Here is a 27,071-nt window from a genome sequence, read left to right on the forward strand (position 1 = left end):
CGCTAGCACACCTTGCTTCGATTTGGGTGCACTTCGCCGGCCTTATCACTAGTGAGCACGCCATCGGATGTCGCTTCTCGTGCTTACTCTTGCGTTCGCACAACGGAGGTGGGACCGATCAGGTGAACTGCATCAAAGTGCCTTCCGGCGTGACGGCCGAGGTAGGCGGGTGCTTTGTTCCTGAGCAAGCAGAAAAAAAAAAGAGTCTCGTCAGGCTAGGGTCCCATCTCCCATCTCGAAGGACTCATTGGCGGAGCGAGCACGCCACCTTTACCTCGAGTGAAATCTTGAAAGTCGGCGTTCGACCTTCTTAACTCGCACCTCTTCTCTCCCCCTCGTGTCCACCAATTGTAGCTTTGTGTATCCCTTCAGGAGTGACTGCAACAATGGCAGACGAGGTGGGCGAAATCCTCTCTCACGATCCGTCCGTGGACGAAGCCGAAACTCCGATGAACGAGAAAGAGAACCGCAACGACAAGGACGGTGCTGACAAGGTCCACGAATCGGTTGAGCGTTACGTCGTCCCTACAATTGGCGCGGGCGGCGCAGGCTCAGAGGAGCAGCGGTTCAAGGCACGCGACAAATCTTTTGATGAGCTCAATGGCACCAGCGAGGTTGAGCTCGTCAACGGCGAGCCGGTCATCAGGAACGGCAACGACGTTTCGCGCTTCATTGTCTCAACTCGTGACGACGGTGATGATGCGCTCACGTTTAGATCGATCGTCCTTGGTACTATATTCACCGCCTTCTCCAGCACCATCACCATCATCTACATCTTCAAGCCGGTGCAGACGCCCGTTCAAGTCTCCTTTGTTTTCTTGCTTCTGCTCGTCTACATTGCGGGTATTGCTTGGTATCGTCTCACTCCCAAGCCCGAGAGCGTCAAGTGGCCCTGGCTCCAGAGAACTTTCCGATTTCTGAACTTCGGCCAACCTTTCCTCCTCAAGGAGCACGTTGTCGCTTCGCTCATCGCCTCTTCCGGTAACAACGGCCTTGTTGGCGTCGAAAATTTTGCAGTCCAGAGGCTGTACTATTCGACGGGAACTTCAATTCCCTACTCGACCTCGACAGTGGTCTTGTCGACCTTTTCCATTTGCCTTTGCGGCTTCGTCTTGGCAGGCCTACTGCGCACCTGGATCGTATATCCTGCCGAGATGGTCTACTGGTCCACACTTCCTCAAGTCGTCTTGCTTCAGAACTTGCACAAGGGTGACGCAAAACCCGGCGGCGGCACCGGAGAAGAAGATGCTGAGGTGCAAGAGAACAAGAAACGAATGCGCAAGTTCGGGTGGTGGTTTGGTGGCAGCTTCATCTGGGAGCTTTTCCCTTCGTACATCATGCCGTGGCTGAACGGCCTCTCGGTGTTTTGCCTTGCCTCCATCGGTGCGCCTACTCCGACGCGAGAGGTCTTCACGACGATATTTGGTGGCGGCTCGTCCAACGAGGGCGTAGGACTCTTCAATCTCACCCTCGACTGGCAGTACATTCAATCGATCTACCTTTCTCTCCCTCTAAAGCTGCAGGCCAACTCATGGATAGGCTACGGTATATGGTACGTCGTAATGCTCGCCCTGTACTATGGGGATGCCTTTGGTGCCAAAGGACTTCCTTTCATGTCGACCTCGCTATTCCAAGCCAACGGTAAAAAGTACTCGGTTACCTCGATTTTTGGAAGTGGGAGCACGATCATCGACGAGTCGAAGCTGGCAGAAGCGGGTCTTCCTCACCTTACCGCGACAACCGTTTGGGGATACTTCACCGCAACATTAGCCATTGGAGCCCTTATCTCGCATGTCATCATCTTCTACAGCAAGGACATGATCCGGGTCCTCCGGCAAGCTCGAGAGGGCAGCATCAATGATCCACACTACCAGGGCATGCGCAAGTACAAGGAAGTGCCGCTTTGGTGGTACGGCGTCCTCTTTCTTCTCGCATTCGTGGCCGGCATTATCGTCAATGCCAAGGGCGAAACGACGTTGCCGATTTGGGCCTACATCGTATCATTGATCCTTGGAGCGTTCCTCGCACCTTTCTGTGAGTGTTCACTGCTCCGTCGAAAGCATTTCTTCTCTGACTCGCAAAAATATAATGGCACAGCCTGCATTCTCTATGGTCTTTTTGGAACCGGCATCGACACGAAATCGTTGCCAAAGATGATTGCGGGTGCCATGATACCTGGACGACCTCTGGCCAACCTCTACTTTGTTGCATGGTCCCACCAGGTAATTCTCCTCTCTGTCAATCTGGCCAATTGGCAAAAGCTCGGACAATACACCAAGGTGCCGCACCGTATCATGTTCGCCACGCAGATCTACGCCTCGCTTCTAGGCGCCGCTTTCAATTACCTGGTCATGACAACGATCGTCTCGTCGCAGCGGGAGCAGCTGCTTGATCCTTCTGGCGGCGAAGTCTGGAGCGGCCAGCAGATGGCCAGTCTCAATACCTCTGCCGTCACCTGGGCGCTCGCAAAGGAGGGTGAGTGCGCTTTTCAAGACGAAGCGTAGAACGCCCAACCTTGAAGGCTCACAACCTATCATCACAGTCTATGGGCTGAAAGGGCGCTATACGATAGTGCCCTTCGGTATCCTCATCGGCCTTGGACTTCCTATTGTTCACTGGCTTTGTATCAAGGCTTTCCCTCGCCTGCGCAGCATTCCTATCACAACGCCCCTCATTGCCAGCTACGCCGGTCAGGTGTACTCTGGCAACACAAGCCTGGTGACGTCGCAGATCGTTGTCGGTTTCATCTCGCAAGTCTGGCTGAGGAGACGATTGCCTCGTTGGTATAACAAGGTGAGCAATCGCTGCACCGTTGCGAAGTCGGGCACTTCTGACGCAAGGTTCGCGCTTTATTCTCTAGTACAACTACCTTGTCGGAGCAGCCCTCGACGGCGGAGCTCAGACCCTCATCTTCATTCTATCCTTTGCCGTGTTTGGGGCTAGCGGAAAAGCAAAGCCGTTCCCGACGTGGTTTGGCAACCCGTCAGGCAACGTGGATCATTGCCTTTAAACTTTCATGAAGCAATTGATGTAAAGTACTGGGAAAGCAGCCATCTCAACAGGGTACTTCGTGGACAAATTACCTTTCCGGAAGAGCCCAAAGCTCTCTGCCTTGCGGACGCTTTCGAGAAGGCCGCAAAACAAGGTGACGGAATAGCATCGGAACCCCTTGCAATTTATTGCCCTGAGATGTTGATGATGCCATCCATCTCTCGGAAAGCTCCGTGTCAAGACGCGTACAAAAAAGTGCGCTTTCTCCACCCCCACAGAATTCTTGGATCAATCACCCCTCGTCTATCCTCCTTCCGGCTTCTTCTAAGACGAATTGCAGCAATGTCGGTGCTCCAGATTGGAAACCTCGGTAGCTCCTATGCGGCCGGACCTACGATCCCGCCCTCTGTCGGACCAGTCGCCGCAGGCCGCTCGGGAAACAACTTCGCACACCTCGTCGCGAAACACTTTAATGGGAATCTCACCGATCTCTCTGTTTCGGGCGCGACGCTCGACAATGTCCTGACGCAGAAGCAGACGGTCGGAAACACGACCTTCAATCCACAGCTGCAAGATCTGCCCCCGAATCAGGATGTGGTCTTCATTCTTGGCGGTGGCAACGACCTTAATTATATAGGAGGGCTCCTCGAAGAATCCGCGGCGGCCACCTCGTCGGCAGGCGACAAGAGGGCCTACGCAGACTCTGTGTGGGGTCAGGCCGTAGTACCCGATCAAGATTCTTTGTTTCCATCCTCCTCCTCTCTGAGGGGCCGGGCTGCTTCCGCAACAACGGAGCAGGTCGCCAAGAAGCTTGGCGAAGTGGCCGACCAGGTCCGGACCAAGTCTCCCGAGGCTCAGATCTTCCTGGTCGAATATCTGCCGCTGCTGTCAGACGACACGAAGCCACAGACATCTTACATGCCGCTGAGCCAGAGCCGGATCGATCATTACAAGGCCCTGTACGATGGAGTCAATGCCGCGTACGTCGAGGCGAGTCGTACGAGGCAGCCGTGGCTCACGCTCGTCGACCTGGCCAACATCACCGGCCATGCGCTGGGCTCAAAGGAGCCTTGGCTGTGGGGCTACGACACGGACCATGCGAAGTACCACCCGATGCTCATTGGCCATGAGAAAGTTGCCGACAAGCTTATCAAACACATCAAGCACAAGAAGTAGTTACGGTTCTCTAGGCGCTCCTGCCAGTCAACGAACAATATATTGTTATCTCTTTTTCCGGAGCTCTCACACCTTTGGCAAATTACTGTCAATTTCATTGTCCTTGTCTGTCGAGGCGCTTACGCTGCCATCATTCAGGCAACATATGCACCTGAACTTCCTTGAAATTTGTGCAATGAGGTCTCTGCCCAACTCAGCCCAGTTTCGTAGTAGGCCAGGGCGTTTTACGCCGGCGCGTCTCTCTTGCTTCTTGCAATCTTTTTCGACTTCTGTCCAGAGGCTAGAGGACAACAATGACGATCACGACTCGGTACCACACGCTCTCGCTTCCACTCCCTTCTGAGCAGCGTCCGACGCTTCTCGTCGCACACTCGGTCGTTCTCCGAGATCGCTCGCTGATGATCTGGTGCGGTGGCGCCGAGGAGCTGCAGGGCCACCTGCAGTCGCAGTCGAGGATGGCAGCAGGTGCCAAAGCAGAGCAGAGCGACACGTCGGCGTCTTTGGCGTCATCATCGTCGTTACTGGTCGAGCAGGTAATTGCAGAGCCGACACAGCATCAGGAGCCGGAGGAGGTTGCTCCGAGCGGCTTGTTGACGTCGGAGTGGGCCATCGCCATGGCAGATGCGAGAGCCAAGGTAAGCGGAGATCATCGACACGCGAAGATTTCTTATATCAAGTGCTGACCTGCTCAGCCCCACTCTCAGACTGCCAATGCGACCTCGCTCTTCCGCACCAACGCCGACTTGGCCAGGCCAATGGCCGCGCGTCTCGGTGAGAGTCACTGCCCTACTTTGCCCTGCCTCATGCCGAGCTGAGCTTCTCTTTCTCTTTTTCTTGCCTCTTTCTCGCCTCAGCAAAAAGGCACGGCGCTTCGCAGCTCTCACTGTCGCTCTCGCTCCCACCTGCCTTGCTCGCTTCGGGACCTCGGGCGCAATTGGCCGTCGAAGGTGCCCTTGGAGATGTGCTCAAGGATGTATTTACGCACTTGCAATGATGCTCCACCACTTTTCATGAGCTCCGAAAAAGATCGAGAGGCCTGCCTGCAGGCGCGCCAGACCAGCGAGCGAGCTAAAGTTGCCTTTATTCCAAAAAAGTGTGTATGTGTGTGGCCACCGGTTGTTTGACGCGCCCGGGGTGCCGAGCTGCTCCCGTTCCTCGATGCGATTTCAGCGCTGCTGCTCCTCACTTTGTCCATCCAACCCCGGATTCCATCCCATCCATATCTGAAGTGCATTGACGCTGATACACCTACGGCGACACGACACTCACAGCTGCACACACGCAGGCACGCACTCGCAACGCACACCAAGTCGCACACACGCACACGCACACGCACACGCACAGGTATTTGCCCCTCAATCATAGACCATGTCCAAGGTCAAGGTCCAATCCGTCGAGTCGGCGCGCGAGCAAATCGTCGACATGCTCTCGTCGCTCGGCGAAGATGAGTCGCCCGGTTTTAGCAAGTGGGCGCTCGACAAGGACAGCGTCGAGCTCCTGCACGTCTCTCGATCCGAGGATGGCAAACAGGGCAAGATTGTCGTCGAGATGCTCGTAACAGAGCGGATGAGCAACCAATTGGGTAACATGCACGGTGGGTCTTTTCTGCTCTTTCTCTCTCAAAAAAAGATGCCAGAGCAGGAGCTAATTTGGCGACGAAATACAAGGTGGCTGTCAAGCAACGGTGCTGGACAACATGACGAGCATGGTCATCTACCTCCATACGACGGGCATCCTCGGCGACCCATGGTCGATGCTCGGCGTCTCGCAGTCGATTCAGATCCTGTACACGCAGCCGGCGCCCGTGGGGCAGTACATCGACATTGAGTGCTCGACCATCAGCATCGGAAAGAGCATTGCCGTCATTCAGGTGAGTTGTTGGCCCTTGTCTCTCACGGGCCACGATCTGGAAGGTTCCAGGTTCAAGAGGACTTACACTCTGAGATCCCCTTAGTGCAACATGTACACAAAGGACAAGAAGGGCGGAAAGCGACTGCGATTGACCAGCAGCGGCACGCACACAAAGGTCGACAACTCCGCCTCAAAACTCTAGCTGAGGCTATGTTGCTGCTACTTCCGCCGCTGCAATACCCTTTCAATTCTAGTGCGACAAGGCTGATTGGCATAGACCTAGAGATCCGATTTCAGAATGGGGCGAGAGATAAGACAAAAGCTGATCATGAAGTGCGAGACCCGTTACAAATAAAGATAGAAGGTAGACAACGGGGCGACGAGAGGAAGACGAAGGGGGAAAGGGCAGGAAAATATGAGGGCTGAGTGATAAAAGACAAGATGCAAGGGTTCGAGAGGGGGAGGCAATAGGTGCAGTAGGGAACAAAGGTGTGTGCCGGAGTCTAAGTCAGACCAGCGGCAAAAGCATCGCCTCTGGCAGCAAAGGCTGGACCGTTGTCGATGCGACGGTGAAAGGCCCATTCCGTGTCAGTCCTGCTTGTCCAGGCCTTCTGATCGCGCAGCGCCATGGCCTGCTGTGCGCCAAAGTTGCGCTGCGACCTTTCAAATGTGGACCGTGACCCTTCGAGGCCGTCGATGAGCACATCGAGATCTTCGAGGATCGCAAAGAGCGACTCGGCAGTGCGGCGATGCAGCGCCTCGCGCTGCTTTTTTGCCGTGCTTTTTGTCGCCTGGTGGTACTGGTTTTGCTTCTGGCTCGACACACTGGGGGTCTGGCTCTCACGGCGACGAAGCGAAGTGGATCCGTTGTGATATTGTAGGCTCATTGCCGACGTCGAGTTTGCCATCGCTGAGGATGACTGAGGCGCAACGGGGATGGGCACCGCCTCAAGGACGGTGTCGACGATGCGTCTCGTCTCAGCGAGAATCGTGAGGGCCTGCGAGTAGTGTTTACGGGAGACGAGGAGGAGGCTGCGCGTGATCATGTCCGAAGTCAGAATCTCGAGGCGCCGGCGTGTGACGACTGGATCGGCGAGGGCCGTTGGGTTGATTGAGGAATCGTTGATGGGGTCCTGAGATACTGAATCGACCTCCACGGTGAGGACGCTTGGGTGCGACAGCTTCTTGACCGTTGTGCCAAGCGCAGGGTCGCGGTAGCCACAGTCAACCTCGAGGACAGCGACCTCCTCAATGAAGCTTTCCGGTTGACCACCGTCGGCGAGATCGCCCTTGCGGTAGCTGCCTACTTGGTCTCCTGCACCTCCCCCGTCGGTCAAGCTCAACCCCTGAAGACCCAAGCGTTGGAAGAAGTCGTCGGTGGCGCTTCCCTGCTCGTACAAAGATTTGTACGCAAGACTGCTCCTCGCCGCCTTGCTGCGCACACTCGACATGGGCGCCAAGCCATTGAAGTCAAACTCAAGCTCGACAAAGAGCTCCTTGCACTCGCCAAAGCGCAGCTCGCCCAGCTCCACGTCGACGTCTTTCCCGGACTGGGCCAGGATGGAAGCCGAGGTACCAGACACCTTGCGCACCTTAAAGTGGTTGTCGCCAGGCACCGAGATGTGGATCCTGGCGTCTGTCGCCGCCACCGACATGAGCGATCCTACGCACCCAGCAATGCTCTCGCGCAGCCAGAACCATTGCTCGACGAACCTGAAAAGAATGGATAGGTGAGCCGAGGGTTGGGGAGGGCACAGGAATAGAACTTACGTGTAGGTGCCCTTGGTATGATTGGAGATGAGCCACAGCGACGATGGGTCGTGCCCCTTTCCAAAGCCGAAACAGTGGACGGGCACGTTAGCGGCCTCTGCTCGAGCCATGATGAGGTCCATTTGCCCACGTCTGGGCTGATCGGCCGTATCATTAATCAGAATCATGCCAGTGACGGGGTTCTTGCCCTTGCGTTGCAGCACAATGTCGAGGCCGACATTCACGGCCGTCACCGTATCGGTGCGATCGCCGCTGCCTCCGAGCTTCTCAAGATCCTCCCTGAAAGGATCTTCTTCGTCGCTGTCGAACGTCTTGCCGATGGTAGCCACAAAATTTTCGAGCTTCTCTCGGCTGCGCTCTTTCGATGAGTTCAGCATCCCTGTGCGCCGGACCGGGCCTTGTGGCCCAACTTGATAGGCGACAAGGGCCAGCCGATCCCTAGGTCCGAGATTGGCAATGACAAATTCGAGCGTCGATTTGAGCAGCCGAAGCTTGAGCGCTGCAGACGAGGAGAGCGTCGTTGAAGAGAGGCTTGGCGTGGACGAGCTCGATGCGACCGTGGGAATGGAGAACATGATGACGAGATCGAGGGGTGCGTGCGGCAGCATCTCCGGCAGAGGCAGCTTAGGATCTAGACCTCCGGAAGAGGCCCATTGCTGATGGGGTGCGGGCTCAGACAGAACCTTTCGGAAGGGTCGCCCCATAGCAGAAGAAACAGCAGCACCAGACACGCCATTTGCCGTGGCGGCGGTGGCACTTGAGTGTGTGGATGGGGTGTTCGGAGCCGCGGGAGTTGTGGCATTGGCATTATTTATCTGGGGCGAATAGTCCACAACGGTAGGCGAAGTATTGATCTTGTCGGTAGAGCCTGTCTTGCCGCTGTGGTTGGATCCAAGCCTGGCCCGCCGTCCAATTGTCGTTGTTCCCGCACTCTTGATCGGATCCTCAACCTCGTCTCCGCTCTGCGCCATCGCCGGCGAAGCAAGCTCAGTCCAGGTTCGCTTCACGTTACTGGCGTTGGACGCATCCGTGATAGCGCTCGGCGCTGGCGTCTTTGCGCCGTTGTTGTGCACATCTTCGAGTAGCTCGAGAAACTTGGCTCGCCACTTCTCGCGCATCGCTGGGTCCTTGAAGCAGAGAACAAAGTGGTCCAAGTTCTCGTCGTCAAGCTTGATGCTGAGACCGTACTGTCCCTCTGGGTTGCTCAGTGCATCCCGGCAGGCTTTGATATGTCTGATCCAGATGCGTCCTTTGAGCTTGAGGGCCGTCTTTTTCTCATTCGAGCCGGCATTTCCAAAGCCCGCACCACCGCTATGTTCATTGGCGCCCGGCCCGTGCGAGGGCCCCTTCTCTGAGCCAATGAGACGTGCGATGCCTCTCTGGTTTTTACGATCCTCAACGACACAGAGCAGTGCCTCCTTGAAGAGGTAAACGTAGAAGTCGCGCACCACGGGCTCCTGTCGGACACCGATGTAGTCGAAGAGGAGGAGCGGGCCGAACTTGTCGGCCGTGTGGCCTTTCCAGTCTTGGATGCGCATTGATAGGTCTCGCACCACGGACGCAAAGGCGTCTTGTGGGCGAGCAGGCGTGGCGCTGAAGCTGAAGGCCTCTTCCTCATCATCGTCGTCACCAGCATTTCTTGGTTCCGAAGGACGAGATTGTTCCTGTTTCCTCTCGCCAACGTCTTCCGGCGATTGACCTCGTCGGTGGTCTTCTTGCGTCTCTGGCTGAACATCGTCGTCTCGATACTCCTTTGACTCAGGCTGCGGCGAGCGATCCGGCCCAGGATCTTGCTCCAAGGACTCGTAGGCGATGGCACCGAAGCGAGAATACCATGACAGCTCCTCCTGTTCTGTTGATGGCTGCGGACGTCTGGGCGGCACGTCAATAGAGATGACGCAAACAGCATTCTGTTTACCATTCTCGCCCGTCCGGTCCTTGCGGTAAAGCGTTTCATACTCTGGTCGCATCCGAATCTGTGGCGTGACGAGATGCCTCGAGGGTGAAGATGACGGGTCCTCGTGCGACGTAGAGTGCTCATTCTGATAGGTTCCCATCGAAGGCATGGGGCTGCTCGGCGTCAGGCGATCTCGCGATCGCTCCCTTCTCTTCGCCTCGAGCGGATCGTCGCGCTCAGGCCGGGCCTTGATTGGGCTTCGACGGTCAGGGGTCTCGCCGACGCCCATCATACCCGCTGCCTCTGCCGTGGTAGAAATGAAATTGTAAGGTCAGAAAGGAGTGTCAAAGTGAGAGGAAGAGAGAACAAGATGAGAAAAGACCCACTGTTTGGCTTGCCGCTTGCGTTTTCGCCGCCCAGAACGATGGGTTTCCGGCAAATGCCACACATGCCCGGTGGACCCATCGGACGTCCGCTTCCTGCGCCGCCGTTTGCCGTCATTTCCTGAGCTGCCAAGACGTTTTCAGGTGGACCGTAAACGGCAGTGAAGCATGCGTGGTGGAGAGAATGGCCGCAGGTGGGCACCACATGTGGCTTCTCGCCTGCCAGGCGAAATGAGAGAAGCTCGAGGCAGACCGGGCACGACGCCTCTTCGCCTTCATCTTTGTCTTCCAGATTCCTGAATTTGGCCGCAGTCTGCGAGTAGTGCTGGTCGGCGCCTGCACCATTGGCATAGGCTCCAAAGGAGCTGAGCTTGTTGCGATCGGCGAGAATCTCTTCTCGCTTCGACATGCGCGCCTTGGACGTGCTAGACGATTCCAACGCAGGGATGAGGCTGGCCAGTCTTGCATCGTTTGCTGCTCGCTGCTGCTGCGCAATCTGCTGTGCTGCCCACTCCCGCTCATCTTCGGGTCGAATCTTGCTGCTTCGGCCTCTGATTGTGAGGCTATCTGCGCTTGTCTCGTGCCGTAATTTTCCGCCAGAAGCGGCCTCTTCGGCCTTCTTCTTTCCCGTACTAAAGGGATTCCTCCATCCCCCACTGCTGCCTTTTTCTCCCCCGGCCATGCTGCTTATGATGCTGGGAGTGCTGCGCTTGCTGCCTTCCTCCTCTTCCTCTTCTGCGTATCCTTCGCCTCGGACAGTGTCCTCTTCGTCTTCCTTGCTTGTGTAAGAGCCACCGGATCTGCGGGTGGCGGACTTGCGGTGTGCGTGTTGGCTGCCCGGGGCTTGAAGTCTACCTACTCCTGTGTCGCACTTACCGGTGTCTCGGCGGCGTGACTCCAATCGAGGTGCCTGCGCCTGATTAGCGAGTTCGGTAGGAGGGGAGCTTTCAATGATGGGGAGCGAGGACTGAGATCGCTGGATGCGAGGGGCTCGCTTGAAAGAGGAGATGGACCCGTTGATCGAGACCGGCGTCAGCTGACCAGAAAAGGATTGCTGCTCAGGCGAACCGTACAATTGGCCGGGCAGGGCCCTGGAAATCGAAATATTGTCGCTTCCGTCGTATCCACCGATGCTAGCAAAGCTCGACTGCTTGTACAGGCTCGAGCTGATGATGGGTCGAGGCTGACCACGGCGCGCAGCAATCGAAGTCGAGTGTCGGTCTTGCTTGACCTGGAATTGGCCTTGCTTCTCCGGGCTCCTCCAGCTCGTGCTCGGATAATCGCCACTGCTCGCTCGCCGGTGTCTGTCAACACCTGCAAGGCGTTGCTCGCTCAGAGATCCGTATCGATGTCGCTGTCGCGCCTTCTGTTCCCGGCGGAATTGAGGTGGGATCGGCGGCGTCGGCGGCAGCGGCAGCGATGGGGCTGGTGGCGTCGGCGGACGGGAGCCTGTATGCAATTTTCTCCTGTATTCGTGAGATCGGACACTCGTCGAGGGTGGCGGAGAGTCGTGGGTCCAGAGACGCTTCAGAAAGCTGCTCTTAGCTCGTATGCTCGGCGTAAAGCTCCTTGATTCTGCCGAGAGAGTGTCGCTTGATGACTTGCTGCTTAAGCCAGAAGATCTCCTCTCGAATCTCTTCTTGACCAGGACCGCGGGCGAGTCGTGCGCTGCACTCTCGGGCTTGGCAGTGGCTGCAGCGTCTAAGAAGTCAACTGTCTTTACTGCTCCGCTCGGGTGCCAAAACCTCCGGAACCTGCTCGTCGACGCGCTCTTCCTTCCTGAGGGCGGACTGTCAGCCTTTGGCGTACGGTCGTCGTCGTCGTCACCGTCGGTCTCGAGCTGGCTTAAGGTTACGGGCTTCGGTAGATCAATTGACAACGGCCTGTAAGCAGCGGACGTCGAGGATGCGTCACCGCCTGTTGCCGCATTGTGATGCATGATAAGGAGCGCCGCACCGCGCCGCGCTTCGTCGAAGAGGCGTAAAGTCAGCATGTGTCTCCTTTTGCCATCTTCCCAGCTGGTGACAGCCAAGACTCGTTACTCACAGTGGTTGTCGGATCCGCAAAGAGAATGAGAATGGGAGGGAAGGGACAATCGTGCAGGAGTGACGGCAGTAGAATGTAAGGGAGGAGTAGGACTCGTCAATGGTGAGCAAATTGGCCGAAATAGAAATGGGTAGGTGACAGATGCTCTCCTCCTCGGCCTCGAGGAAAGACCGGCTGGGAAGGGGATGACATCGTGATATATGCAGCACGGACCGCCTGAGAACTTCCGATAATGGCAACCAACAACCTTTCGGTACATGCGCATTGCCAAGAGCTCCCTTCCTTCTCCTAAATGAAGGAAAGGGCCAAAGCAAAGGCATCAAATACCCGCGCCGTTGCAGAAGGGCTGGAAGGAGTTCATTCCGCCCCTCGTCTCCCTCTCTTCGCCCAAGCTGACAAGGGAGAACTCAAGGCAGGGTCGCGACATCGCGACAGGGCTGAACACCGCTCTGGTAGACCTCTTTCAGGCATTGTTAAAAAAAAAATGCTGCTAGAAAGGGGCCCGACCTCGTGAGAATTACCTGACGCCAGTTGACGCCAGGTCCTCAGAGGTCATAGCGCTCGCGATGTGCACACCCCTTTCCTTGCGACTTCTCTCTTCTCTCTTCTCTCTTCTCTCTTCTTTCTTCCTTTTTCCCTCCTCCACCACCTTTTGCACTCCTCCTTCTCCGCCCCAGTCTCCGCTCCGCCAGGCACTGGTCCTCAGCGCAGTGCAAAGCTCGCAACCTTCCCATCTCCTCAAAAGATACTGCTGGCCATTCGCACGTACTCACCCTAGCCCACAGGATTCCCTTCAGTGTCCAGTGTCCAAACGGGCGATGTGACGGGCACCTGTTCGTGTCTCGCTTTCGTGCGCCTGAGGCTGTCGACGCAAACGAACGATGTGCCAGAAGGAAGACGGAGCGATATTGCAGATGTAGAGGTGGTGATAGACCCGAGAGATTGACTGACGTGCGCCTTTCTCTCACTTTTTTCCTCTGCTCCCGGACTGTCCCCTACGTCGGCTCGGCAGTGGTTAGCAGCAGAAGAGCGAAAAGTAAGTAGGTTTTGAGAAGATTTTGCAGCTGCAATGCGCTACGTTCTCGGACGCGCCTAATCCGTGGGGTCCTCCGATTCCGTGCGCAAAATGATGCGGCTCGGACAAGGCAGGTGCGAAGTGATGCGCTGGTGGTCGAGGGCGTAGATGAGACCAGATGGCAACGGAAGAGATGTGCAGCAACCAACAGCACAAACGAGATCGGGGCTCGCCTGCCTCTTTTCGTTCCCCGGAAGGCGAGCGTCACGGCAACGTAGCAGAGCTGAAATGTACTGTACAGTTAAACCAAGCAGGAAAAAGCAGGCCAACTAATATTGAGACTAAGCCAGCGTGGGAGCGCGCTAGCCTTGCCTCGCCTTTAGATAAAGGTCGAGGAAGTAGGGACTAGGAAATTTAGGCTCTTCGCCCACTCTCCGAAAGGCGAGGTTGAATCGACCGGGACTTACAATAATTAATCCATCGATCCTGCCTGCTCACGAAGTGTGTCCTCGCCGAGGTAGGGGTTTGTTTCCTCTTTGAGCGATAGGGACATAAACTTTCTCGCCGTATTCCCGTCACCCCTTGCGTTGATTGTGTACTGAAGTGTAGTACTACATACATCTTCTACCTCCATCTGTCCATCTGCCCGAAAAAAGGTGCAGGCATCACTACTGCGCGCTCTGTCCATCTATTTAGATAGGTACTGCACATGCAGGAAAAGGATCCTGCCTGCTCGGTCGTCTTTGCTGTCGCAAAGTAGAGTAATAGTACGTGTAGTAGCTAGTAGTAGTAGTAGTACCGGTGGGGGTCTTGCAGCGACGAAATACAGGACCCAGTCACGTGTTCTTCAAGGTTGACTTTCTGGTGCAGTGGAGAGGCATGCATGCTGCACGGACGACGTCGAGAACGGCTACAGCGGCATGACGATTGACGTGGCCTCGCTGAAGGTCGCCGAGCTCAAAGAGGAGCTCTCTGCGAGGGGGCTGCCCACGACGGGCCTCAAGAAAGAGCTGGCATTGCGTCTGCAGGAGGTCGTCGATGCGGCGTTCTCCGCCCAGCCATCAGGTGGAGGTGAGCAGCGGCAGCAGCAACAGCAGCAGGGCGCAGATGGGGATGACAAACGGGGGGGAGCGAACGTCGAGCAAGGCGATACAGCGGAACGAGAGGAGGACGATAGGCCATCTGGCGGCGCTCAGCAGGCGCCTCAAGACATCGAGATCGCATCGATTCGCGGTGCCTCACCAGCCCCGCATCCAGGAGCCAGCACCACGGTCAAAGACACCGCCCTCGCCGAGGCCGGCGTTGAGCAGCTCGAGGCCGCTGACCAGGAAGAAGCGGTGTCTCGCAACATTGAAGAGGAAGATCTGACGGATGCAAAAGATGACGTTGTCGTCCCACCCGCACTGGGCACCAGTGACGACGAGAGGGCTCCCAGAGCCGACGGAGAGGTGAACGATCCCAGACCCGCCGATGAAATGATGCTCGAAGGTCAGCAAACGGACGATGCTCAAGAACTCAGTATTCTGCATCCCAATGGGCTCTCCCTCCACACGACACCTCCGTTGCCGCTTGACTCGTCGCAGTCCTCTCTCAGCTTGCCGCTGACCCGTGCCGTCGAAGAGAACCAAGATCTGCTCGCACCCTCGCGATGCATCTACATCACCGGTCTAGTACGCCCTTTGACCACACAGATGCTTCAGTCTCGCGTTGAGGAATTCGGTCCACTAGCGAGTCTGTGGCTCGATGGCGTCAAAACGCACGCCTTCGCGACCTTTGAGGCCATCGAGACGGCCCAGCAAGCCCGGCAAACGCTGGACAAGACGACATTCCCGCCCGAGACTGGCCGTGCAATCTCGGTCTTTCCGATCCCCGAAGACATCGCCAAGCGGTGCATCGAAATGGAGGACATGGCGTGGGAAAAGGACAAGACAAAGATGGAGCTGCGCATGGCAGTCGAGGACGGAGAGGCGCGCTTCTCGATCCATCGGCTCGACGCATTACAGCCATCGGCGGAGGGAAGAGCTCGGGGTGGACCTTTGAAGTCAAGGCTGTCGGAGCCAAGAAGAGATCGGAGTAACGGAGGAAAATATTCTACCCACGGCCATGCAGGGGGCCGTACGGCAGGTCCTTGGGCCAAAGAACACTTTCACGCTCGGCCCGACGACGAGACGAGGTCAAAGAGGCACAGGCGTGAGGACGCCAGAGACGACGACAGGGATGGAAAGCGGGCAAGAGGAGCGACCGACGATCGGCTTCGTCTGATCGAGGAAAGAATCATGGCAGAGAGGCAATCCCGCGGAGGGCCCCCACCGCCACAGACTTATCATGGCCATCGCCGCGGCGGTGGCGGTGGCGGTGGCGGAGGCGGTGGCAATGATTGGCCGTCCAGGAGGCCTCCTCCGTTGTATCAAGGGTTCCCGCCAAGCAGAGGCTACGACGACTATCCTCCCCACAGCTCTAGGGGCAGAGATGGTGATCGGGACAGGGCCAGGGAACGTTATCCTCCTCCGCGGCGCGACTGGGGACCACCAAGAGACCGGGACGAGCGGGACCGACGGCCAGCTCCGCCGCTCCGACCTTCGCCTCCCCCTCCCCGATACTGATCAAACCCCAGTCCATCCATGTACAGTACAATGGCGCATGCTGTATCAGGACAATGTTCACAACACCTCGAGATTGGATTAACGGACAGATTGATTGCCGATCGAGCAGGGAAAGGAGGAGGACAGTCAAGGGTAGAGATCGAGTACGTTTTGTATTTGTAGGAGACGGATAAGAATGATTCGATAGAGAAAACTGAGAAGACAAGACATCATAGGGTAGAGTACGATTGTGTTTGGGGTAGCATGAAAGAAGGAGGAAGGTGGATAAGCATGCCTTGCCAGGACGAAGAAGCCAAGACAAGGACGTCTTTCTTCTGGCATGGAGTCAAAGGCAGATATTGCACAGGAGAAAAAAGACTCTGGTCCAGTGTGCCTGCTGCTGAGAACAAGGCCAGGAAGACGACTTATGCGGGGAAGGAAAAGAGTGTGTGTGTATTTGCCTGCTCGATCGCCGGTTTGATTGGTGAGGTGCTTTGATGGGGGTATCTTCTTCTGCGAGAACAAAGAAAGCTCGGAGACGATGCCGGAATTGTTGTTGGGAAAGAGTATGGCGAGCTCGCAGACTGAGGTCGATATATCATTATCTGGAGTCTGAACAGACGACGACTCGCGGTAGAAGACGAAGATTGTGAAGAGCAAAGGTTCATCGTAGTTGCGCGAAGAAGGTCGAATGTGTTATTGATGCGATGTTGATGCTTTGGAAAGCGGGTATCTGGAACCTTCGAATGGGGCGTGTTGGTCACTGTTCGGCACGGTCTCGTCTACAGTCCTCCGTCGAGAACGGCACGGACGTCGTCGACGTCTGCGAGCTCCCTCAAAAAGGGAACCAGGTCCGTCAGTTCGGTGTCGTGCGGGTCGTTGAACCAGCTTGAAATTGGCACAGCGTTGTTTGGGTGGAAAATGTAGGAGGCAGGGGAGTTGTCAATGATGATGCTCTCGCCGATATCTCTTCCCAGCTGGCTGAGGTCTTTGACGTAATTTCCCTTGTGGTTGTAGCAGGACTCGCGGAACAGGCGGTGGCGCACGACGTGGTGGATGTCGAGAATGTCCAGTACTGGATCGGCATACTTGGAGAGCGAGGCGGTAAAGACGACGACCTCGTACACTTCGCCCATTCTTCGCATGAACTCGTCGACGCCAGGTCGTTTGATGACGTATACATTGTGAACGGTGCCCTCAATTTCAACGGGGACGATGAAGTCGGCATTGGAGATCATCTTAAAAGAACTGTGGACCAGCGTCTCGTCGAGGTCGAGGACCAGGCACTTGCGACCATGGTCTTCGGCAACAATGGGATCCAGCAAAGGATGTTCGTTACCCTCCTCATCTCGCGGGATGCCCATGCCACCCTGCATAATGAGTCTCTGCTCTTCGGTCTGATCGTCATCGAGATCCATGTCGTCGGCCATCCAGTCCTCGTCGTCGCCCTCTTCGTCGTCATCGTCGCTGTCGCCCTTAGCTGCGATCTCACCAGCTGCAACACCCCCTAGCGCACCTGCGCCTACGCCTGCTCCAGCAGCCAAGCCGAGACCTCGTTTGCCTGGGCTTGGCTGCGGTGTCACCTCTTCGCCATCGGCATCGTGAACGACGAAGCTGGATCCGGGCGGCACGACGGCTCCGCTCATGACGTCGCCCGTCTCTTCTCGAGGCAGCCTCGTGCCTCCACCCGGCGTCACAGTTCCAGGCGCGCCGATGGCTCCCTTGTCGACCGAAGCCCTCTGTGAAGAGGTTCGCGACGATGTCGGCTTCCCGGCCGCAAGCTTTGTCCCTCGGCCCTTTTTGACCCCGCCGGCGCCAGTAGCCGTGGCCTTGCCATTCTGCTTTCTTGTGTCCCCCGTCTTCTCATTTGCGCTTTGTCCCTTCACTTTGCGAGATCTGAGTTGTCCATCAGCGTAATCATCGTCGTCTGCCATGGCTGCGGCACCCGAAGAGCATGTCAGAAAGGCGATGACCTTCTGGCCCAATGTCAACTTTCGCGGTTTCGTCGTTGGCTTGCTCGCCTTCTTCGTCGCACTAGTGCCTTGTTTTGTCGACTTGTCCGTGGTAACCTTCTCCGCTGCCGTCGTCATGTCCTGCTGGCCATCGCCAACGGCGCCTGCTCCGACGGGAGAGGCAGCGGCCTTTGGGTTGGGCTCGGTCGGGGTCTCCTCAATTTTGCTAGGCTTGTCAGCAATGGTACTGGTTGTGCCTATGAGCGTCGAAGAAGGATCCTGCGAATGCGTTGCCGACGCCGCAGCATCTTCGATCTTGTCCGTTCCACTAGCAGCACCAGCAGCACTCGACCCGGCATCCCCTTCTGTCGTTTCGCCCTCTTTTGCACCGGAGCCAGCGCCGCCTGTCGCGGCTGCTCCTCCTGTTGACGTCTTCTTCTTTTTCTTTCGCTGTTCTGCTGCCGCAGCTGCCTTTGCCGTTCCGGGCTTGGCCACCTTCTGCGGCCTTGCCGGTCCAGCTCCGCGTCCTGCCAAGAGAGCGCCAGGTGCAGCCGCCTGTCCCGGCGAGACCTGCGTAATGACAGATGCCAGTGGATCGCTAGCCTTTGCCGGCGAGCCTGAGTTTCCTCCGCCCTCTGCACCCGAAGGGTCCGGCACCGAGGTGATGGGATTCGAAGACATGGTCGTGGCTCTTTTCTCTCTCGTTGCTGGCTTGCTCCTCTGTGGGCTCGGCCTCTATGAAGCAGAAAGAAATAGGTCGTAAACACGAAGAGAGTAAGGCGAAAGAGTCAGAAAGAAGAGGACGGAATCGGGTGGTTGCAAATGAGTGGATGAGTCCGTCACCAGAGCGATCGAGGCTGCAGCGGTGTGCAGCGGGGGCTAAAGGCGGCGGTGATCTCGAAAGAAGGAGGAAAAGGAAAGGAGAGGTAGGGCAGCGACAATGGCCAGGCCGAAGAAGTGAGAGAAAGAAACCGAGGGGTCGACTGGAAGGCCCCTTCGAAAGTCAATCCGGTCCAAGTCCAGTCAGTTGTCGTCCTGGAACCGACGGAGAGGGCAATTGAGATGGGATGGAGAGGGGATAAAAAAAAACAAGCACACGCACACACAAACGCGCGCGTCCAGAATGAGCAAAGGGCCCTGGCCCTGTCTCGTCTTTCTCCTGCACCCTCTGGCGACGGGGGCCACACTTCTTCTTTGGAAGAACGAACGCTAAAATATCTCGAAGCTCCAATTCTACACTATCCCGTTATTTATTTTATCGGTCTTTTTTCTGTTTTTGTTACTTGTCCGCCGGTGGTCGAGCGTGCGCGCGCGCGCGCTTGCTGACAGTAAGCCGGACGGGCGGGTGTGTTTGACGACCCATTACGCCAACAGAGCGTTGCCCGCTCTGGGGCACTGCTTCAGCTCAAAGAGATACTCACAATGTAAGAGACCTTTTCGAGCATCATAACCCGAGCTTCTGGTCGCAGTGCGCGTTGCGCCCAGGTGCTACAGTGTCGAAAGCTTGGCGTCGACAGAAACTGTTGGGGCTCTTTGTAATGAACGCCTTCCTCTTGTTCATCTTTGCGCCAAGATTACTGATTTGACAGTCTTCTGGTGCAAGACTGGAAATGTCTCTCAATGCCGCAAGTGCCAGCATACATAGCACTGCCATGCAGCGGTGCTTGATTGTGAAGTTTGGCTACCCGGCCCGCTCCTTCGGGCCCCCCTCTCGTCATCCCTTGTAACTTTGTGACTTTGTCCTGTGGTGATGACGCCACTTTTACTTTGGGAAGTCTCCGTTCCCCTCCTTATGCCTCTGTCGTTGACGGTCGATTCCACTAGGTCAGATTCACCGCTGGCACCAGTCGAAGCGCATCATTAAATAAGAAAGCAAAAAGGACGACGGCCGTAATATGGCTTATTCTCCTAAGATCTCACAGCGGCTGCATGTTCGCGCAGAGCCATGACAACTTCCACTTCAGTGAGGCACTTCAGGACTTGGGTTTCCGCTAAGGTAGACATTTAAAGAAGCCACGAACAGCATAGGAATAAGCAAGCGCGAAAGCAAAAGCACAATTACCTTGGTCAGGCCGAGGAATAGCGGCGAATGTTCAGAGCGACACGACACGGAGCGGAGCGGAGGCGAGGCTTCCGAGCTGGACTTTAACATGACGACAAGCTCCTCCGTCGACCCTGAACGAAGAAGCTTACGCTGTCAATAGCCATGCGGATGAGCCCCAAGGTCAAATTCAAAATCAATCCCACCAGCGAGTCAAGGGGGTTCAAGCGAAGAGGAGCAACATTGGTGCAGCGAACGTTTTGTTGATGACTTCCACATATGGCTAGTTAAGGGTTTCATGAAGGACGTTTCTTTGAGAAGCGACTTAGCGTCTCAAGACCAACACGTCTGTCGGCACCCCTGTTGACGCTAAAGTTATTCCTGGGTGGGCTCCATAGCTGCATAAGCAGCTTTTCCCCAGCCGAAAGGCATGCGATGGCGATAATCGAATAGCCTTCGGTCCGCCTCTTCACGGACAGTGAAGAGAGTGTCCATAGATGGAGACTCACCGACGAGAGGTGGGCTTGTCAAATGAGGAGGCCATTAGATTAGTCTCTAAAAAGGGGCCCAGAATGACAAAGAGAGCGGACCTTAAGACGCATAGTGGGATGACGCGCTTCAGCGCGTAGGCTCCGTACTGAAAAGATCGAGACCGAGAACCTGGAAAGATAGCTTAGAAGTCTATCCAAACCTCCCTCTCCCTCTCTCCCCCTCTCTTCCCTGACTGGCAATCGTCCCTTCCTCTTCCGGCTACCCTCTCCAACACTTAGCAGCTATCGAAAAGACTTTCTCGCCACAGCACTCTCCCACTATAGAGTAGAAAATAGATCTCTCTGCGTGAGGAAGCAGCGCCGACAAACACTCGCCCAAAAAAAATAAGCACGACCTCGCCATCGCCCCTTGGGCAAGCTACCCTGGCTTCCGACGCCCAAATTTGGCGACAAAGCTGGCGTAGAGCAGTCTGTCCGCCCAAGCCTTTCTGATCGCACCCAGGCGGCAGAACGTAAACACGCATACGCACGCCACCAATACCGACACCACTACCACTACCCCCACCCCCCGGACAAGGCCAGAGGCAGGTCCCTTTGGCTGCCGCATACACACGAGCATACCCACGACAGGGCCATTCACGCCCCTCTCACCAACATCAAATGTCCATTTGAGCACTACTTTCCCCATCAGGTCTCGGCAGTAACAGCAGTCTTAGCACAGTGGAAAAAAGAAGACGATGGCTGACTACCAATCGCGCGATGTCAACGTCTCGTTCAAGGGCCTCACCACGACGGTGGCCATTTTTGGCGTCATCGGCTCCATCTGCCTCATCGGCTTCGAGACGTTGAGGCAGCTGCGACGCCTCCCGAAAGTTGGCTTTGTCCCCTTCTGGAAGCACGATCGCGTCAAGAGGCAAGGTGGCAGGGGTGGTGTCGATGGCGACAAGAACGACCAAGGGCCCGGCGCGGGCGTAGGCATCAGGGGCAAGCTGACGTGCGAGGACTGGGAGATGGGCCATCTATACCTGGCGAGGATGTTCCACGCTTCGACACCATCGCCACCCATGGCCAGATGGCCGCTAGCATGGACCTGGCAGGCGCTCCGCTTCAACGATTGGTTCTACGCCACACACACGGGCATGGACACCGTCGTCTACGTCCGCTTTCTTAGGGCTCTCGTCTGGTACTTGACGCTCCAGACGTTCACCACGGCTCCCATTCTCCTCGCAGTCCACTTCAAGTTTTCGAAAGGAGCTGCGCTGACAGACATGACGCGGGCTTCTCTGTCCTACCTCGTCACTATTCAGACGGGTAATTGTGAGAAGCCTACTAGCTCAGAATGCAAGCATGGACCGAATCCAGAAGGACGGAGGCTGCTCTGGATCCACCTCTGTCTCTTGTGGTACATCAGCATCACTTGGTGCTACGCTCTGTGGTGGATCGGCAATGGAAGCCTCAAGACTCGGAGGCGGCTCATTGAAGAGATCCGACAAAAGAGGCAGAAGGCTCACGAGGAAGCAAGGCAGGCAAGGGCCGATGCCGCGGCGCCACTCGGAGAAGTGGGCGAGACGATGGCACAGGCACAAGGTCTGCGCCAAGCCGCTACCGGTGCGCCTGCGACCGGCCCCCGAGGCGATGACAGCGACGGCTGGCGGCAAAGGACGCTGCTCGTGACAAACCTGCCGCCGACGATGCGTGATGAGGCGAGCATCAGGAGATACTTTGAGGAGTTCCTAAGACCAGATGACGGCACGCCCTCATCGAGCGTCGACGACCTTAACGAGACGGTGCGAACCGATGGACCGCGTCTCGATGAGGAAGGCGAACAAGGGCAAGATGGCCCACAGAGGGCTCAGATCGAGAAGGACGGCAATGGCGAGAGTGTCGCATTTTCATCGAGCGATACCGACGTCGCCACCATGTCGCCTGTCTCGCCCGTCAAGACGTCTGGTGACGACGGGGGTCTCGATCAGGCGACCCAGTCCGGTGGCCAGGCTGGGCTTGGAGGAGGGCCACAGCCAGATCTCAACCCAGAACGACATCTGCGAAGCCCCGTGCAGACCGTCGTCCTTGTTCGCAAGATGAACGAGCTGTCCTCTATGCTGAGCAGACGCCAGGAGGTTCTCAATCAGCTCGAGGCCGCGCACATCAAGCTGGCGCAGAACGTCCTAACAAGGGTGGGAAAGCAGACGACAAAGATGCGAAAGGAAGAGAAAAAGAAGCGTGGCTTCGCAGGTATGGGTGGCGTCGGCATGGGCAAGCTCGACATGAACCTGTCGCGAATTGGCGGTCTCAAGCGCAAAAAGAAGGCGGCACAGGAGCAAGCAAAGGCTGACGATCATACCGAAGCGGGCGACGTAGAGAAGGACGCCGCAGTTCAGCTCAGCGAAGAGCGGCTGAGGCTCAATGACCTTGCCCACCGTCTGGCTCGCTTTTCGCCTTCGAATAAAGGACATCACCAGCGCGAGGCTCAGATGCGTGGTGTGTCCGAGGACGGTGACGAAGCCAATGTCATGACCGAAACAGTATGGGAGGCGCTAGCTGAAGTGCCACGGGACCTGCTCGACTCGTTCCAGCCAGTCACACGCCTCTCTTCGCTCTTCCGTGGTCAGACAGTCCCGACGATCGACTACCTGCTCACCAAGCTCAACCTCCTGACAGCCCTCGTAACCGAGATGCGTGCGAGACCGCCGAGCAGCTACGAGCCAACATCAACGGCCTTTGTCACCTTCCGCGACCCACGTCAGGCGCGCATGGTCTGGCGGGAGCTCAAGTCGCAGATCGTCGTCAAGGTCCGTCTTGCGCCCGAGGTCAAGGATCTCGACTGGGAACGTCTGATGAGGACGAGTTTCACGGGCGACCTAGTCCGAGGTTTGGGTGTCAACTCCTTCTTCTGGGCATTCACCATCTTCTGGGTCATTCCCGTCGGCTTCCTTTCCACTGGTCTCTTCTCTGTCAACAACATCAAACAGCTCGTGCCCGGTCTTGCGGCCTTTTTCGACCACAATCCGACCTTTGAGGGTTTCGTTTCCGTTACCCTACCCACAGTCATTGTGAGTGTTCTTGCTGCCGATTTAAAGCATGACCCCTACTCCTACGAGATTGAAAGCTGACGCTGTGTGACCAGGTCGCCCTGCTGACAATGTCTGTTCCCGAGCTCATCTTCCAGATCAGCAAGCGGGCACAGGGCTTCCTCACCTTCAGTGCCCTCTACGACCAGTGCTTGTGTCGGTACTGGAAGTTTGTCATCTGCAACGTCGTGATCTTCTTCTGCGTCGGCACAACAACCGTGTCCAGTATCTTGAGCAACATCGGCAACGATCCCCAGATCCTCGACAACATTGCTTTCAGCTTTCCTACGGCCGCGCCCTTTTACGTCTCGTACCTCATCCTGGGCATGGGCCTTCACACCGGCTTCGAGCTGTTTGGCTTCATGGTCCCCTTGATCCAACACCTCGGTGCACGCAAAGCCGTCACGCCTCGATCACGCGCAGTCAAGACACTTCCGAGAAACTTCAACCGCTACTACTGGCTGCCGTTTCACATTCTCATCCTCTCCATCGTCTTTCTCTTCGCGCTCCTCAATCCCCTCGTCATTCCCTTTGGTCTCGTCTACATCTGGGTGGCCATGATCGTCTTCAAGAAGAACTTCGCCTACACCTACTTTCGACGCTTCAACGAGAAGGAAGGTGTCATCTATTTCACTCGGATCCTGCGCTTCTCTCTCGACGGGCTCCTCGTTGCCCAGATCGTTATCCTCATCTTCTTTAGCGTGACGAAGCAGGAAGCCGTCTACATTGCCCTGACGGCTGTCCTGATCCCCCTGACAATCTCGCTCAAGCTCCTGGCTACGCGTCTGTGGAAGTCGCAGTGCCGTGCAGTCGAAGATGACGAGGCCAATGCCCTTTGTGGTATCATGGCCCCGTCGACGTCATCATCGATGATCAAGTCCAGGCAAGACTACGGCGAGTCCCAGTTCCATGACGAGACGTTCGACTCGCGGAGCCCGCTTGATGCTCGTGCCAGCGGTCGCTATCCCACGGTGTTGCCCCCACCAGAGACGTCGTCCGCCATCGTTCGCGTCTGGCATCGTATCTCAAACACCTTCAATGCCAACGGAAACGATCGGCCGAGCTACATTGCCTCTGCTCAGGCGCGCGGTAGTCGACTCAGCGCCAAGACGGTGACGGGTGCCGTTGCCCAGGCTCCCGTCACCCTGATTGAAAAGACGTCGAAGACATCAAAGCAGTACGGCGCAGCAGCAAAGACGCACCTGCGCTTCGATCCAGCTGCAAAGGAGCTCAGCAAGGACGAAGAGGCGCTCGAGATGGCCAAGGAAATGGCCAAGGAAGAGGAGTTGGGCAAAAATGTGACGCAGCTGGCGGCAGCTGGCGCAAAGGAGGCACACAAGGCGTCGACCAAGAGAGTAAACAAGTACCGCACAGCAGGCAGCTCGTCGCTGACACGAGGAGCGAGCAAGAGGAGTGCTCGTAGTGACGAGGCGCCTTTCCTCTCTGGCTTCGAGGCCATTGCCAACCATGCGCCAGTGCCCAGCAGCAGTGACGAGGGGGACTCGGTCACGTTTGGCGATGGCGAACGTGACGAGCTCTTGAACGATGCTGGTGCCACGCTCGCCCGTGGTCATACCTACAGAAGAGAACCAAGACAGCCCTCGTACAGCACAACGCTCGTCAAGAACCGGCCTAACGCGGAGCAGTACGCCGAGTTTGGCATGATCAGCCACCTCTCAGCTCCCCGGGAGGGCGACGAGTCGCCAGAGAGGAGCGGACAAGACGGCTCCGTTCGAGATGCCGAGGATGAAGAGGAGGACGAGGAAGAAGAAGAAGACGAAGGAGACGACGTGAAGGGGCGATGGCTCGTTCGTCCTCACGCAAAGGTGCGTTGGGACGACACGCCGAACAACCACGCACGATACAACAATCCATTCTACTCTCGCGAGATGGACCCTTTCTTCCTCTGGCTGCCACGCGATCCGTTGGCGCCGATGGACCTTTGTGATGCGATCGAGTGGCACGGATCAGCACTAGTGAGCTCGCAGGGAGGACGGGGACAAGTGGGCGAGTGGGAGGAGGAAGATGAAGACGAAGGTGAGGGAGACGAAGAGAAGGCCAACAGAAGCGGTGACGGGGAAGATGGCGACGATGCGTCGGCACGGCTCAGTGAGATTGGCGGTACAGAGGAGATTGCAATTTTTGGACCTCTGGCCGCTCGACTGCAGGAGGCAGAGGATGCAGACGAAGCCGTCGACCCTGCTGCAAGTTTGCCGAGGAATGTCATGGACGACTACAAGAAGGCCATTGGCGACCGACCTTCAAGCCAGTCGTCGTTATCTTCGCCCCAGGGTCATGGGCTGTCGAGGGACTTTAGCTTCCTCAGCGGCCTCACTCGACGGTCGTCCTCGGCAGCCGGCCGAAGACAGAGCGCCACAAGCGAGTCGTCGGAGAAACCCAACTTCCTCGCAAACTTTCACCGAAGGCCTAGCCATCAGGATGGACAGGAAGCGCACGAGGGCGATGATACGGTCAAGGCAATTTCGCCAGCCTCGGGCGAGCATCAGATGGTTGCCTCGCCTTCTTCAATTTCAACAGAGCCTAAGTCCGCTCCAAGTATTGCGGAGATCCTCAGCGCGGGTCCGTCCGAGAGCCCGACGCGGGAGAGGAAAGAGAAGCTGGGCGCCTTGGTAGAGCGCAGCGAGAGAACTTCGCTGGCCGAACAGCCGCCGGGCAGCAGTTCTGCTGCCGATGCCCTGGCTCAGACCACCGGAGCAGGACCCGTACCCACCGGTATCACTTTCAAGCCTACAGATGAGCCGGAAGGAGCCCACGACCACGATCAACGCCGTGACCTCTCGCTTGCGCCTCATCGGCGAGGCGTATCGCACGCTACCACGGCCGACAGTGTGCGAAGCGGCCTATCAGCTGGTGGACATCACCGCACCGTGACGATGAGGAAGGCGCTGCAGGCCGAAGTCCTCGAGGAGGAGCGCCGTCGGACGATCAAGCAGCGTCTTACGATCAAGAGCCGGCTCAAGAGGCGTGTCAGAAGCGGTAAGTCGGAGGCCGAGCTCGACGGCGACGACTTTGCTCCTGCTGCCGGACCAGATGAAGAGTCGGCCGTCGGCTATGCCAATGACACTATCATGGGACGCCACGAGCGCGCGATCCAGCGCCGTCAGCAGGCTATGAGCGATAGTTACGGTGGGACGCTGCACGCTGTGGAGCCGTCTTCTTCGGCTGCCTCGGGCATGGCAGCCATGGCACGGAGCAACACGATGCGCGAATTGGCACAGTCATCGCCATCGAAAAGCAAAAGGAAAATGGCCGTGGTACCCGGCAGCAGCAAGGGCAAAGGCCAGGACGAGGGCGAGGTGGGAGACGTGCCCATGACGGAGCTTTCGAAGAGGAAGGCGACGAACGAGACGACGAACGAGACGACGAACGAGACGACGACGGAGACGGACCAACAGAAGTAGCAAGAGTCTTCGTCCAATGCTTTGCGTGTTTTCATTTTGTCATTACGATACCTCATTTTGAGATGTGCTTCGATCTGCTCATGGAGAAAATATCCGCGCAGAAGGCTTTCTCTTCTGCCATACAGACGACCCTGTACAGATCACCACAAATGCTGCCTTTTAATATACAATGTTGCCTTCTGTGTGTGCATCTCGTGCTTGCTTGCGAGAAGAGGAGAGAGGTCTCGACTGACAGTGTGAACATTGTCATGCCTCTCTTGTTTATCATTTTCATTTTTCCACAACCTCTCTCTCAACTCGCGTTTGCCTCCCCTTTCAGTGATTTTTGTTCGTCCCTAAGGCTGCAGCTAGCTGTAGACGACGGCAGAAAAGAATACCGATCT

General features: G+C 56.7%; 9 protein-coding genes across 9 annotated transcripts; 7 read left to right on the forward strand and 2 right to left on the reverse strand.

Moving 5' to 3' along the window:
* Window positions 1-386: 386 nt before the first annotated feature.
* FA10DRAFT_273788 (OPT peptide transporter Mtd1) lies at window positions 387-3,010 on the forward strand (the record flags this gene model as incomplete). The annotated part of the gene is made up of 5 exons (XM_025523183.1): window positions 387-565; window positions 611-2,034; window positions 2,098-2,475; window positions 2,543-2,793; window positions 2,861-3,010. 5 exons carry the CDS (start codon window positions 387-389, stop codon window positions 3,008-3,010), a joined length of 2,382 nt encoding a protein of 793 aa, XP_025380332.1.
* Window positions 3,011-3,220: 210 nt separating this feature from the next.
* FA10DRAFT_263834 (SGNH hydrolase) lies at window positions 3,221-4,319 on the forward strand. Its single transcript, XM_025520395.1, has one exon. It carries the CDS (start codon window positions 3,334-3,336, stop codon window positions 4,165-4,167), a length of 834 nt encoding a protein of 277 aa, XP_025380333.1. The 5' UTR covers window positions 3,221-3,333; the 3' UTR covers window positions 4,168-4,319.
* Window positions 4,315-5,163, forward strand: FA10DRAFT_14603 (hypothetical protein). The gene is made up of 2 exons (XM_025518069.1): window positions 4,315-4,802; window positions 4,872-5,163. Exons 1-2 carry the CDS (start codon window positions 4,461-4,463, stop codon window positions 4,980-4,982), a joined length of 453 nt encoding a protein of 150 aa, XP_025380334.1. The 5' UTR covers window positions 4,315-4,460; the 3' UTR covers window positions 4,983-5,163.
* A 148-nt stretch (window positions 5,164-5,311) lies between these two features.
* Window positions 5,312-6,377, forward strand: FA10DRAFT_298561 (hypothetical protein). Its single transcript, XM_025524613.1, has 3 exons — window positions 5,312-5,761; window positions 5,835-6,037; window positions 6,122-6,377. Exons 1-3 carry the CDS (start codon window positions 5,536-5,538, stop codon window positions 6,218-6,220), a joined length of 528 nt encoding a protein of 175 aa, XP_025380335.1. The 5' UTR covers window positions 5,312-5,535; the 3' UTR covers window positions 6,221-6,377.
* A 105-nt stretch (window positions 6,378-6,482) lies between these two features.
* FA10DRAFT_14583 (hypothetical protein) lies at window positions 6,483-11,184 on the reverse strand. The gene is made up of 3 exons (XM_025518065.1): window positions 10,072-11,184; window positions 7,789-9,988; window positions 6,483-7,731 (listed from the first exon to the last, which is right to left on the reverse strand). Exons 1-3 carry the CDS (start codon window positions 10,748-10,750, stop codon window positions 6,522-6,524), a joined length of 4,089 nt encoding a protein of 1,362 aa, XP_025380336.1. The 5' UTR covers window positions 10,751-11,184; the 3' UTR covers window positions 6,483-6,521.
* A 1,373-nt stretch (window positions 11,185-12,557) lies between these two features.
* FA10DRAFT_14594 (hypothetical protein) lies at window positions 12,558-13,072 on the forward strand. The gene has a single exon (XM_025518068.1). The coding sequence runs from the start codon at window positions 12,681-12,683 to the stop codon at window positions 12,936-12,938; it is 258 nt and encodes an 85-aa protein (XP_025380337.1). The 5' UTR covers window positions 12,558-12,680; the 3' UTR covers window positions 12,939-13,072.
* Window positions 13,073-13,944: 872 nt separating this feature from the next.
* On the forward strand, window positions 13,945-15,853 carry FA10DRAFT_14634 (hypothetical protein). The gene has a single exon (XM_025518073.1). It carries the CDS (start codon window positions 14,050-14,052, stop codon window positions 15,730-15,732), a length of 1,683 nt encoding a protein of 560 aa, XP_025380338.1. The 5' UTR covers window positions 13,945-14,049; the 3' UTR covers window positions 15,733-15,853.
* A 640-nt stretch (window positions 15,854-16,493) lies between these two features.
* Window positions 16,494-17,075, reverse strand: FA10DRAFT_227061 (NLI interacting factor; the record flags this gene model as incomplete). The annotated part of the gene is made up of 1 exon (XM_025518705.1): window positions 16,494-17,075. One exon carries the CDS (start codon window positions 17,073-17,075, stop codon window positions 16,494-16,496), a length of 582 nt encoding a protein of 193 aa, XP_025380339.1.
* A 3,857-nt stretch (window positions 17,076-20,932) lies between these two features.
* On the forward strand, window positions 20,933-26,688 carry FA10DRAFT_282806 (hypothetical protein; the record flags this gene model as incomplete). The annotated part of the gene is made up of 2 exons (XM_025523795.1): window positions 20,933-23,248; window positions 23,323-26,688. The coding sequence occupies 2 exons, from the start codon at window positions 20,933-20,935 to the stop codon at window positions 26,686-26,688; spliced, it is 5,682 nt and encodes a 1,893-aa protein (XP_025380340.1).
* Window positions 26,689-27,071: the final 383 nt, after the last annotated feature.

The sequence above is a fragment of the Acaromyces ingoldii genome, assembly GCF_003144295.1.
Source record: "Acaromyces ingoldii strain MCA 4198 unplaced genomic scaffold FA10scaffold_1, whole genome shotgun sequence".
Classification (NCBI taxonomy): Eukaryota; Fungi; Basidiomycota; class Exobasidiomycetes; order Exobasidiales; family Cryptobasidiaceae; genus Acaromyces; species Acaromyces ingoldii.